At 48.0% G+C, this 12,703-nt stretch overlaps 1 protein-coding gene across 1 annotated transcript in view; it reads right to left on the minus strand.

The window, feature by feature from the left end:
- Positions 1-12,703, minus strand: part of GPC4 (glypican 4) — a 114,290-nt gene that overhangs the window by 2,539 nt on the left and 99,048 nt on the right. Inside the window, exons 4-8 of the mRNA XM_047764864.1 lie at positions 7,693-7,858; positions 2,432-2,562; positions 2,178-2,324; positions 1,121-1,257; positions 78-253 (exon numbers count right to left, since the gene is read on the minus strand). Of these exons, the coding sequence (XP_047620820.1) occupies positions 78-253; positions 1,121-1,257; positions 2,178-2,324; positions 2,432-2,562; positions 7,693-7,858 (757 nt within the window). The remainder of the gene's footprint in view (positions 1-77; positions 254-1,120; positions 1,258-2,177; positions 2,325-2,431; positions 2,563-7,692; positions 7,859-12,703) is intronic.

Genomic DNA, 12,703 nt, shown 5'->3' on the forward strand with positions numbered 1-12,703 from the left:
TAAAAAAAAGGATTTTGTTGCCTCGTGCTCATCACAAGGGGGGCAGCAAGTGGTACCTGAGAAGCACGGATACTTACTGATATCAAAGAAGTCCACGTCGTTCCCATTGTAAGCATTCTTCATTTTGCTGGTCATAACTCGAAGAGCCATGATTTGACGAAGGATCAGTATGTCTGGTTTGCTGGTGTCGACCTGGACCTCTGGATTGTTGCCCTGGTTGGCTAATCCATTTCCCGTCACTGCAAACAGGTACCTGCAATGAGAAATGATCCCATTAAGATGACCGGGGAAAACCAAAAGTTACCGGTCAAAGATGCCTGCCTCGGGAATTCCTGTTGTGGCTCAGGGGTTAACAAACCCGACTAGCATCCATGAGGAGTCGGGTTCGATCCCTGGCCTCGCTCAGCGGGTTAAGGATCCGGCGTTGCCATGAGCTGTGGTGAAGGTCAGAGATGCGGCTCGGGTCTGGCGTGGCTGTGGCGCAGGCAGGTGGCTGCAGCTCCGACGGGACCCCTAGCCTGGGAACGTCCGTATCCCGAGAGTGTGGCCCTAAACAAAACCAAACCAAAACAAACCAAAACAAGAGCCTGCCTAGTTTCTAGTGTTTCTGCTGCGTGCAAGTGCTTTCCTTTTGAGTAACTCGAATCTCTCCTCTTCCTGGGTGTACGTCTTGTTTCTCCAATCTCACTGTAACCTTTTGGAAAAGCAGCCACGTTGCAGAGGGCAGTGGGGTCAGAGTTACTGAGTATGTAGGGGAGGGGCACAGAGCATCCTCAAGTAAGAGAATGAGACCTTTTGAGAAGTGGTACTTCATGAGTCCGGGCCACGGGCAAAGGACCACAGGTATGAAACATTAAAAAATAATGGCACTACTCGAACAGCTCGACCCCTGGGTACAGCAGAAACGCCAGCATGTAACTGCTGTCACAAACCTGTGCCCCAGGACTCTTTGCAAGTAGCTGGGGGCCTTCCCGACACTTCTATGGTGAAGCCAATTCCTAAGAAGGTCTAGAAGCCTTCCGGGTTGTTGCTACTGACTTGTGAAGCGCTTCCTGATGCTTCGACTCACAACCGAGAAAACCTCTGAATCGTCCCCAGGCATCTGGGACGGGAGGCCAACCTGCTTTTGCCTTTTCCATTCCAGCAGTCGTCCTCATTGCCATTGCCTGCAGCCATCCTCTCGTCATTGCAGACGTTGCTGGGAAGAGAGGACCAGAACTTCTTGGCCTGTTTCAGCTTCTCCTTGACATCAGTAACCTCATTAGGAGAGAGAGGAAGGATGACAACAGATGAAATGAGACATTTAGGGAGAAACAAAGTATAATCACGGAAAGAGAAGGGAATTAATGAAAATAAAAGCAGAAAAAAAGAAAGAGACCCCTGTAAAAAAAAAAAAACAAAAACAAACAAACAAACCCACCACTACCTACAGAAGTGCTTTCTGATCACTTCGAGGTTATCTCTTTAGTCAATAGAGAAAAATGCAGACCACATTTATGGATAAACATAAAATTACTTAAGGAGTTCCTGTCGTGGCACAGCAGAAATGAATCTTCGATCCCTGACCTCGTTCAGTGGGTTAAGGATCCGGCGTTGCCGTGAGCCGTGGTGTAGGTTGCAGACGCAGCTCGGATCTGGTGTTGCTGTGATTGTGGTGTAGGCCATTGGCGATGGCTCCAATTTGATCCCTAGCCTGGGAACCTCCATATGCTGCGGGAGCGGCCCTAACAAGCAAAAGAAGAAGAAGAGGAAGAAAATGATTCAAATGATTAGCTGAAACACGAGTGCTGAGGCAGTTGCCTAGATCCACTGGCCACTCTACGTCTTGATCAGAACTACCACCTGGGGCCCACCAGTTTCCACGCCTGTAGACACACGGGTAAGACACTGTCTGTCCTTGCAGGGCTTTTCTCACTCAGGATCTAGCCTGTGGGGTACCCGCCCCTGGAAACAGAGAAGCCTGGGTGCACCCCGTTTCCTAGCCGGCGGATGAACTTGATGAACTTTCTGCGCTAGGAAACCAGAGGGGCAGGTTCACGGAGATCCCCAGGCAACACGCTGGCAAAGGTTCACCTCGAAAGAGCCGCCCTTGGAAGCCTCCCAGATAAAGACACATTTTGAGCAAATGTTTTCGGGTCTCTGTCACTAAACACGGCCGGTCCTGCCAACGTGCTCACCAGTCGGTCCAAACTGGTGCCGGCTGCCGTGGTCGGGCGCTCCTCGGGGTGAAATGGCCTGAAGCGGGCGCTGAAGGCACCTTCGGAGATGGAGCGGGAGAGGCGGCCGGCCGGCAGGGGCTTGGGGGGGCCACAGCCCTGGAACACCTGCGTCGGAATAAGCGCGGTCACCCGCGGGAAGGGACAGGGCAGGCTGGAGCCCCCCCCCCCCCCCCCGCCCCCGCCGCACCTCTCCGGGACCCGGCCTCACGTACCTTTTGAGACACCTGTACGCTGTTCTCCTGCATGTTCATGATGGCATCAGAAATCTTCACATCGATGGGATCCATGACCGACTCAATGTTGAAAGGACCCTCCAGCCTCTCGGCCACCATCAGCATAGCATCTAATATGCGGGTGGCGGAAGGGCAACACAGCATTAAGAAGGAAACTGCTCTGGTTATTGTGCTGCCTTACTTCCCCATGGCTGGTGGCAGGGGGAGGTATGCCCATCATTAAGTCATGTCTTTATATCTATTTCCATGACACAAACCCCGCATTCCCTTACGATGTACCACTAGCTCTCTAAAACCGTGAAGTGGCCAGATGAAGGCTCTGCTCTATTCCACAAGAGAAACCCAATGGGGAACCTTCTGTTACACTGATGATTCATCCCTCTGTGTGTCACTGGCTGTCACCGTCCAGCTCTGAGCTAGCTCCCAGGTGACCAACGGAAGGCTGGAAGCAGAATTAACGCGCCAGCTCTCCCAGAGACCGCCGCGGATCTTTTCATTTCATGTTCCCTTTATAAGAGTCAAAAACATGAATCGGTTCAAATCCTGGCATACCAATTCTGCTCTTTCATTTTTTTAATGAAACCCTTTCAGATCCCTGAGCACGCAGTTAGCAAATACAAATGAAAGTGTGGCTCGGAATTCTAATGACTTTTCGCATAATGCAATTTGGAGAAAGGCAACTTTTATAGGAATACAAACGTCCCATCTCAAATACAAGGTCCTTGAGCTCAAGCAAAACATGTACCTCTTTTGATTCAAATGAAAAGACAACACCAGACACAAAATCCATGTGTTCACAATGTGTGTGCTCACGAATTACTCTGCAAATCACGTTAACGTTTCGGAGGAGTCTAGAATTTCGCAGAACACGGAATCGCTTAAATAAAATGGCTGTGCTGGTTTTCTTGTCATCCATGTTCTTGGAATTAGGAGATTTCACATTTTTTTTGCCTGATACACATAGTGTCAAGTTAGAAGGTAGTCTCCATGTGAGAAAAAAGGATGCCTCACTCATGACGCACAGTGAACTTTTCAACTTGTTTTTTCCCCTTCAAGGAGAGGTAGGTCCAAGGACAACTGCCAGGAAGAAGGGCTCCCTTCTCGAAGATGGGGTGTCCCTCGGAAAGAACTCAAGTTCTGGAAGCCAAGGCTGAACTTCTACCTAAGCTCCCTGGTGGAGAGAGCTTCCAGCATCAGCACATCAATAAACCCAAATCTTCCACCTTTCCCCTTCAAGCCAGAACAAATGCAAACCCGACATTTTCAAGCACGGGGTCATTTCTCTGAAGTACAAGTCCAATGTCACAAACCACAAATAGACTTCCGTGCAATGCAATTTTTTTTCAAGTAATAACAAATGAAGTTTCAGATTGCATGGTGGTGAGTGCCAATAAAGTGACGCTTCCAAGCTCTAAGGCCGGCATGAATATACCATTGTGCTCGAGCAGAGAAAAAATGCTTTTGATGTGCAAAAGCAGACTTTTGTAAACAAGTGGAGCACAACTTAAATGTGTTCATCATTGTCAAAGCATCAGGGCCGCCACATCCAGGAAGCACATTTCTTCAGAAGAAGTCGCTGGGTCCAAAGAAAATTATTACGAACATGCAGAGCATAGAAACAGCTCAAATGCAGAGATTTACACACACACAAAGTTGCATTTTTGTCACTTCTGATTCCCCTAGTGGTGAGGAAAGGCCAGATCACTAATGTATCTGTGAAAGGGGACAGAAACCCTGATTCTTCTGGCTGTTTGGCGTCTTTGTAAACTCCGAGCCTGGGAAGGGATCAAGGCAGGCCTTTGTGCGGCCTGTGCCAGGGCGGTGCGGGCCTCGCCACTGAAGAATTCGAGGAGCCTGTGGTCCAGGGGCTGGAGTCGCCACTCTGGCTGTGGACTGGGCTCCTCCCTGGCAGGAGGCAGGACCCGGTCACACATCCCGCAAAGAGAGACTGCAGCTGAGATCCAGCCGTGGATGGGCTGGTGTTTTTGCTTCTGCTGGATCTCAGCTGCAGTCTCTCCTTGCGGGCTATGTGACCGGGTCCTGCCTCCTGCCAGGAACTGGCTGCCAGCCCGGCCGGCAATCCCCATCCCCTCACACTAAACTCCTGCTGGCAGCGACATGTGACATTCATAAGGCTGGCGAGGAGTCAGATGAATGTTAACACAGTGACAGTATGTGACGGAGGGCAAGTTGCGCCTCTGCGTCGTCTCTGATTCTCCCAAAAGTGACTTTTGTGGTAGAGGTGGTATCTGGTTTATCTTTCAAAACACAGGTTGCATATAACCAACCTCTTCTTACCAGTCCGAGGTATTGGGACGCTTTGGGCTTGACCATGGTAAAGCCTGACGACAGTTTTAATAGGGCAGGGCTGGCAAGAAGGCAGATTTGGAGACACCCACCCTTGGTCTCTCTTTTTTTTTTTTTTTTTTGTCTTTTTGCCATTTCTTGGGCTGCTCCCGTGGCACGTGGAGGTTCCCAGGCTAGGGGTCGAATCGAAGCTGTAGCCGCCGGCCTACGCCACAGCCACAGCAACGCAGGATCCGAGCCGCGTCTGCAACCTACACCACAGCTCACGGCAACCCCAGATCCTTAACCCATTGAGCAAGGGCAGGGACCGAACCCGCAACCTCATGGTTCCTAGTTGGATTCGTTAACCACTGCGCCACGACGGGAACTCCCCACCCTAAGTCTCTTAAAGGGTCTAGTCCAACTGCAGGATTTCAGGGCTCAGGACACACCCCTACCCCCCACCCCCCAGCAAGAAAACAGCCCCTTCTCATTGGAAGAACAAAAGGCAGTTTCCTAACTTAACCCCAAGATCTGATTTAAAGAAGCAGGTGGGGAAAAAAAGCCCCTGACCATTCATTAACTGCAGTCATTTAAAGGGGAAAGAAAAAAATCCTTGCAAAGAGAAAAAAAAAAAGAACTTATAGCAGAGGCATGTGAATTGGGAATGAATTCTATAACCTCAGAGCAAATTAATTAAACCCTTGTGAAAATCCATGAAAAAGCACTGGAGATTAACCATGTCTATTACTCCTGGCCTTTTATATCAGCTTATTAGAAATAAAGAATAAAATGCCCATTAAAAATGCAGTTTAGATGTAATTATATTCCTCATCCCTCCAAAACGTATCATTTAAAATAACTGAGGAGAATTGATTCAGAAATCCTGCCCATTTCCACTTGGATTTAATTTTGTTTCTTAAAAGATAACAAATGTAATTTGTAAAACACCCAGCAAGAACCACAGCGACAGAAGTCCTTCTTATTTTCAGAGTACCTGGTTGAAGACATTAATTAAGCCAGTCAGAGTATGGATTTGATATGGACCTGCAAACTCGTGGGAAAAAGTTGCAGAAGAATTTGTATTTGAAGACAAGGATATGAGTTGTAGGTTTTTTTTGCCAGGTATGTCAGAATCATAGACTAGTGGTCTTTATTCCTGGTGTGCCTGTAGAAAAGTCAGCAAAACTATATCACTGTCACCAGACCTTTTTCGTATTACATGGCACATGCTTGGCCCAGAGAACTGGTGCCTTAGATGTTTCAGGAGAACATGAAGAGGCAGAGCCAACCCGTTTTTTAAAAATGAATTTAGCAAAAGTGAACTGCCAACATGACATTTGGGTGTGGAAATGAGAGTGGGATTAAAGAAGGGAGTTCCTGTCGTGGCGCAGTGGAAACAGATCCTACTACGAACCATGAGGTTGCAGGTTCGATCCCTGGCCTTGCTCAGTGGGTTGAGGATCCAGTGTTGCCACGAGCTGTGGTGTACGTTGCAGACACGGCTTGGATGTGATGTGGCTGTGGCTGTGGCGGGGGCCAGCGGCTACAGCTCGGATTAGACCCCTAGCCTGAGAACCTCCATATGCCATGGGTGCGACCCTAAAAGCTTAAAAAAAAAAAAAAAAAAAAAAAGGAAGGAAAAACGATCAACTTTAGATCTGGAAATGCCATGGGCTTTGATTTCCATGGGAAATGTCTTCATGCAACCATTTCAACCACGGCTTCTTTCTGGGCAAGATGTGCTAGTGTGCCTGAGTGTCTTGGCCGGTCTTATGCCTTCCCTTTCATGGGATTCTGCTTGTGTATGTGTGGAAGATTTTTTTCAGGTCTTCTAGCTTTGAGCTCTTCAGGCTACAATTGTGTTGAAGTGCTTAATATTCACATCTTTTTTTTTTTTTCTTGTGTCAGTGTTTTCAAGAATCTGTTGGAGCCAATTTATTGATGCACGTTCAAACAGAGTTAATATGGTAATTAGCTCTCATGCAGACTAAAAAGCATTCCCCAACTCTAATCTCCCCATTTCCTCTCACCCCCCACAAACCCACAGCAAATTGCATAAATGTTCCCATGATGTGGACAGATAACTGAAAAATAGGTGCTTACAAAGACACTCAAATTTTGCAATTACGCACATGTGATGGGGGGATGGGCAAAAAAATCTGCATTTGCTTTGGGGCGCTGTTAGTATGTGTGCACAGCTCCACTAGCACTCAGCACTAAGAGCTTCAACCCCGGACATGAACATTCCAGAATTCCCACGGGCACGAAGCAGGCACCCAGGGAGCTGGTGACTGGCTATTTCAATTACCCTTAATTTGTCCTTTCCCACAAATCATAATTAACCCTCTCAAAAACCAGCCACTTCACTGCCATTGCTGTCCGGGTTCCAATAATGGGTTTCTAGGTTTTAGGGGCAGGTGAGAACATGCACCTAAAATCCTCAGGGGAAAAGTCCATGCACTCTCGCCAGAAGTCTGCTATTGCTAAATCCTCCATAGAAACATAACCCCTAAAATCTCCACAATCAGATCCGACCTGATCCACATATCCAAGGGGTATCTGGCCAGTCTGCAGAAGATCTGGCTGCAGTGTAACAGAGAGAACAGCTAAAAAGCCACTTTCGCAGCACCGTGATGGCTGTTCTCCAGCTTTTATATGGATACAAGCCTATGATGCCTAACTGAACCTAACCTCTTGGGGGAAAATGTCAAAAAAGTCACTTTCTCGTTATTCATACTTGGTGTTCGCTGTGTCTAACGACATCAGAAATGCCACCATCAGTGCAAGGGAACACTGACTTGTAGAGTGCTATGAACTTTGAGCAGAGTCAGAACTCTGGCAAATAAATACTACACCACGAACAGACATTTCATAGCTGACCATTAAAACCTTCCTTGCGGCCGGAGGCTGAGCTACCTCTAGCGACGCAAGGACATTAATCGCCTGCTCACCTATGAAATTGTTCCACTCGAAATCCAGATCCCCTTGGTTGGCCAGACAGCCTCTCATGATGTTGGAGCAGTAGTTGTAACATGGTTTCACGGTCACGAGACCCTGGCAATGGGAGCAGTAGATCATCTTCAGCAGGGCGTGGGTACACTGGGCTGTGGGATTGACCTAATTTGAGAGAAGAAAAAGAAAAAGACAACAGTGGGGCAAAGATAGACACAGAAATCGCCAGTCTACCAAGTTGACGTTGAAGGCTTGGCCATGAATTAAACTGAAGACTGAGGTGTGAAGTTCCTGTCCTGCTCAGCGGTAACGAATCTGACTGGTATTCATGAGGACACAGGTTCGATCCCTGGCCTCGCTCAGTGGGTTAAGGATCCGGCATTGCCGTGAGCTGTGGTGCAGGCTGCAGGCAAGGCTTGGATTTGGTGTTGCTGTGGCTGGCAGCTTTAGCTCCAATTCGACCCTTAGCCTGGGAACTTCCATATGCTGCGAGTGCGGCCCAAAAAAGACCCCCCCCCCCCAAAAAAAAAGGCTGGGTTTCAATGAACTACAATTAAGGCAGCCTGGCTTGCTTCCTGACAGGAACTAGAGCAAGATTAGATAAAGAAGAGAGGCACACTGGGAAGAGGCAGAGACGTGTGGATGCATTGCCTTAAATGACCAAGCATCATATCACACATACACACACATACCCACAACGCGCACTTATTTCAAATGGCTCAATGATTTCAAAGTCCTTTTAAGACCTAATTTCAGAGTTCCCACTGTGGTGCAACGGGATTGGCAGTGTGTCTGCAGAGCCAGGACCCAGGTTCTATCCCCGGCCCAGCACAGTGGGTTAAAGAATCCAGAGTTTGGAGTTCCTGTTGTGGCGCAGTGGAAACGAACCCGATTAGTATCCGTGAGGTTGAGGGTTCGATCCCTGGCCTCTCTCAGTGGATTAAGGATCTGGCATTGCCTGAGCTGTGATGTAGGTCACAGACTCGGCTCGGATCTAGCGTTGCTGTGGCTGTGGGGTAGGCTGGCAGCTTTAGCTCCGATTCGACCCCTAGCCCAAGAACTTCCACATGCCTCGGGTGCAGCCCTAAAAAGAAAAGCAAAAATTAAAAAAAATGTATTATAGTTGATGTACAATGTTCCATCAATTTGTGCTGTACAGCAAAGTGACCCATACATATTTATACATTCATCTTCTCATATTATCTTCCATCATATTCTATTGCAAGTGATTGGATATCGTTCCCTGTACTCGACAGCAGAAGGGGTTGGATTGAAACGACCAAATGGAGGGAGAACATCCCTGATGGGAAGGATGCAATGAACAAGACCACGCACGCTCAAGACCAGAGTGTGGCATCTTAGAATGGGGTCGAGGAGTTAGGGGAAATAAGGCTGGGTGCGCAGAGGAGGGGCTGTGAACGAGGCCAGAATGTAAAGAGGCTTAAACACCAGGCAGAAACCAAGACACTCCATAGCAGGACACCGAAGCCACTGCAAGTTCGTGAAGAAGGGAAACGGCGAGGATGAAAGGGCCACTGAACTCTGTAGGGATTGGGCTCGCCATTCTCTGTAGGGATTTGAGACTCAGTTTCCTCTTTCTGCTTCTATAGGGTGCATTTGTCTTGGGCCCGTTCCTCCTGTCACCTCTTCCCATCAATGCTGAGACAGGCTCGCGGCCGGGATCCCGGGCTGGCAGCTAACCAAGCGCTCCTGTCTTCTCCTTCTCTCTGCCCCACCCTCCTCTGCTGGAGTCAATATCAGAGGATTAGTGCATTCCGCTTTATCAGTACCAACCAGTTCTGCACACACAGACCCCTGAAAGCAGATACCACCGCAGGGAACAGATGCTGCGATGCCGGGCAGTCCAGCAGTGCGCTTCACCTGCTCCACAGTGTAACTCTGGATACCACTTATCAACAGTAGCCTTAGGAAGAGGAATGCGGGATTAACACTATCAGGAGAAAAACTTAACACCGTTAGGCTCCTATCTGATGCGCACACCCCCCCCCCGCCCCCCGCCTCTTACCGCAAACACAACTCGCACCTAAAAGGGGAAGGGACGTGCAATAGGACAGTAACTGTATCCACTCAAGGCAACACGCGCTACGACGAACCAGGACTTTCCCCCAATGTTTTCTAGGCACTCAAGTACTCCTTTTAACTATGTCTTAATGTACAGTAAAACCTTGAGAATTTCTGGACAAAGGGTGTGCCTTTCAAGTCACAGTTAGGATGTTGATGTTTTCCTACCCCCTCATTTTACAGAGGAGCAAACAGGCCTGGAGAGAGGAGGGGGCCAGAGGACCCCAGCAGTCTGAGAACTGGAGGGGGGCCTCGAGACCACTGAATACAGAGACGAGAAAACCAAAGCCAAAGCGATAATAGGCGTGTGGACAGTCACCTTGCTGCATCTGCTTCTAGCACTGCACTTAGCCCACGCTGAAAAGATTGCCCAGATGTAGCATGTATCTCTGCCTCCTTAAACAGAGTATGTGAAATTCCAATCTTTTTTTTTTTTTTGGCTTTTTGTCTTTTGTCTGTTGTTGTTGTTGCTATTTCTTGGGCCGCTCCCGCGGCAGATGGAGGTTCCCAGGCTAGGGGTTGAATGGAGCTGTAGCCACCGGCCTACGCCAGAGCCACAGCAACGCGGGATCCGAGCCGCGTCTGCAACCTACACCACAGCTCACAGCAACGCCGGATCGTTAACCCACTGAGCAAGGGCAGGGACCGAACCCGCAACCTCATGGTTCCTAGTCGGATTCGTTAACCACTGCGCCATGACGGGAACTCCTGAAATTCCAATCTTAAGCGCTGGATGTTTTCTTCTGTATCTTGAGTTAGGTTCCACGTGGCTGAGATGGCTACAACGGGTGGATTTGGGAGAGGTAAAAGAGTTAGGTAAATGCCTGTGAAAACCAGGCTAACACATGGCATTTTTTGATGCTCTTTTTTGTTTGTTTTTGTTTTTTTTGTTGTTGTTGTTTGTTTGTTTTTGGCTTTTTAGGGCTACACCTGGAGGTTCCCAGGGAGGTTCCCAGGCTAGGGGTCCAATCGGAGCTACAGCTGCCAGCCTATGCCACAGCCACACGGGATCCAAGCCACGTCTGCAACCTACACTACAGCCCACGACAACGCCAGGTCCTTAACCCGCTGAGCGAGGCCAGGGATCAAACCCGCAACCTCATGGTTCCTAGTCAGGTAATCGTTTCTGCTGGGCCACGATGAGAACTCCAACAATGCTCTTATAAGAAAAAAAATGAAGAAAGCTATGGTGTCAGCAGTTATTGAGCACCTACTATGTGCCAGGGATTATTCTGGAATGTATCTGTGATGAGGTAGCAAGGCAAGCAAGAATTTCGATGTTAGAATATAGACCCTGTTCTAGAAAACACCAAGAACCATCAAAATGGTATAGATCTTTAGGAAAGAGCCAAAACTTTTAAACTCTATAACTGTGTTGGAGAAACATTTTCTGCCCAAGAAGTCCTTCCCCCCTTTATCCACCATATTCTTGGTTCAATTCTAAGTCAAATTATTTATGCAATAGACCTTGTGGTAGGACCTTGTCCTAAAATAGGTTGATGGAGGCCCAAGGTTTCAAAAGAGAGACCAAACCAAATGACACAGTAGAGTTTTATTAAAGGAAGATTATGAAGCTGGGTTTGGCAGAGTTTTTCCATTTCATTCTTTGGCTAAGTACTGGCTCGTGTTCTGCACGTGATTTGTTGTGTAACGACTGAAACTGATCACAAGGAACTCAGCTATAACATGCTATGGAAAACATTAAATAATACCAGAACTGAGACGGGAGGTGGGGAAGCTCTAAGAAAACTGGGACGAGAAGGGACATGTGAGATAGCAAAGTTAGAGAAAAATGTGTCTTTGGTCTCACAACCACAAATCAGACCACCAGGCGGCATTTGACACAAAGGGAATTCAAGACCTGGGAAATAAACCCCTTGCATGGCATGAGGCCTTAGTTATAAAGACAAAGGGTGGTAAAACAGTCATGAGACCTAAAGAAATCAGGGTCCCTGCCATGCTCATTGCCCAGCAAGAAGTGCCAATGAATAATGAGACCGTCTCCCAGGTCCCAGGTCACCACGGTCGCTGACCTGAGCAAGCTCAGGACGGTGAACCCAGGGTGCCAAGGACCAGCCCTATTTTCTGACTCTACAGCTATCCCAGGGGACAAAGAAAAAGGCTGCCTCTCTTTTGGAATCTTCGAGGGCTTCTCGGTAAAAAGCAAGGTATGCTGGTCAACGAGCCAAAGGAATACTATCACCAGAGGGAAGAAAAAGCTAACAGTATATATTCAATTTAAATTCTCTTGTGCAGCAGAAATTGAAGAAACACTGTACAGCAATCACCCTTTAGATAAAGTTATTTTCTTGCAGGATTTCTAGCAAAATCTAGCATCTTCCTGATGACTCTTACTCCCATGTCTTCACGATAAACCAGGCCCGGTGGGGGCTCCTTTACAAGCTTTCAATGGTCTCTCCACCATACGAGGGGCACACCTCTCACCCCCAAGCAAGTACAATAGTGGACTAAGTCATACTTTGTTCTGGAGATGTATTAACTGTGAATATAAATTCAACCTCATTCCCATTCTACTCCCTTGGATCACTGAAAAATCAGTTACTTCTCTCGAGTCCCCAAATAACTTACTTAATAGAGTAATTTACACTCCAGAAGACCAAGGACTGCGTGGGAGATCACGCCACGTGGGGATTAACCGAAGAGGGAACCAAACTCTAAGAGCTTCCTTTAATCCTCACTTACGTATTGATTCTCGATGGTGGGGCATGCCACTTACAATGATCCATCTGATCATTCAAGCGCTTCGCTAATGTTTGTTGTGTTTTCCTTTTATCGAGAAGCATCTATTGAGCCCAGATGTGACTTCCAGAATCCTTTGGGGGTGGGGTAGGATTCGGGCCCCGCATGGCGGGTTAAAGGATATGATTGCTCTTATGAAAGTCAGATTTTCCAGACCTCTCTTAGAGA

This window comes from Phacochoerus africanus, chromosome X, assembly GCF_016906955.1.
Source record: "Phacochoerus africanus isolate WHEZ1 chromosome X, ROS_Pafr_v1, whole genome shotgun sequence".
Taxonomy (NCBI): domain Eukaryota; kingdom Metazoa; phylum Chordata; class Mammalia; order Artiodactyla; family Suidae; genus Phacochoerus; species Phacochoerus africanus.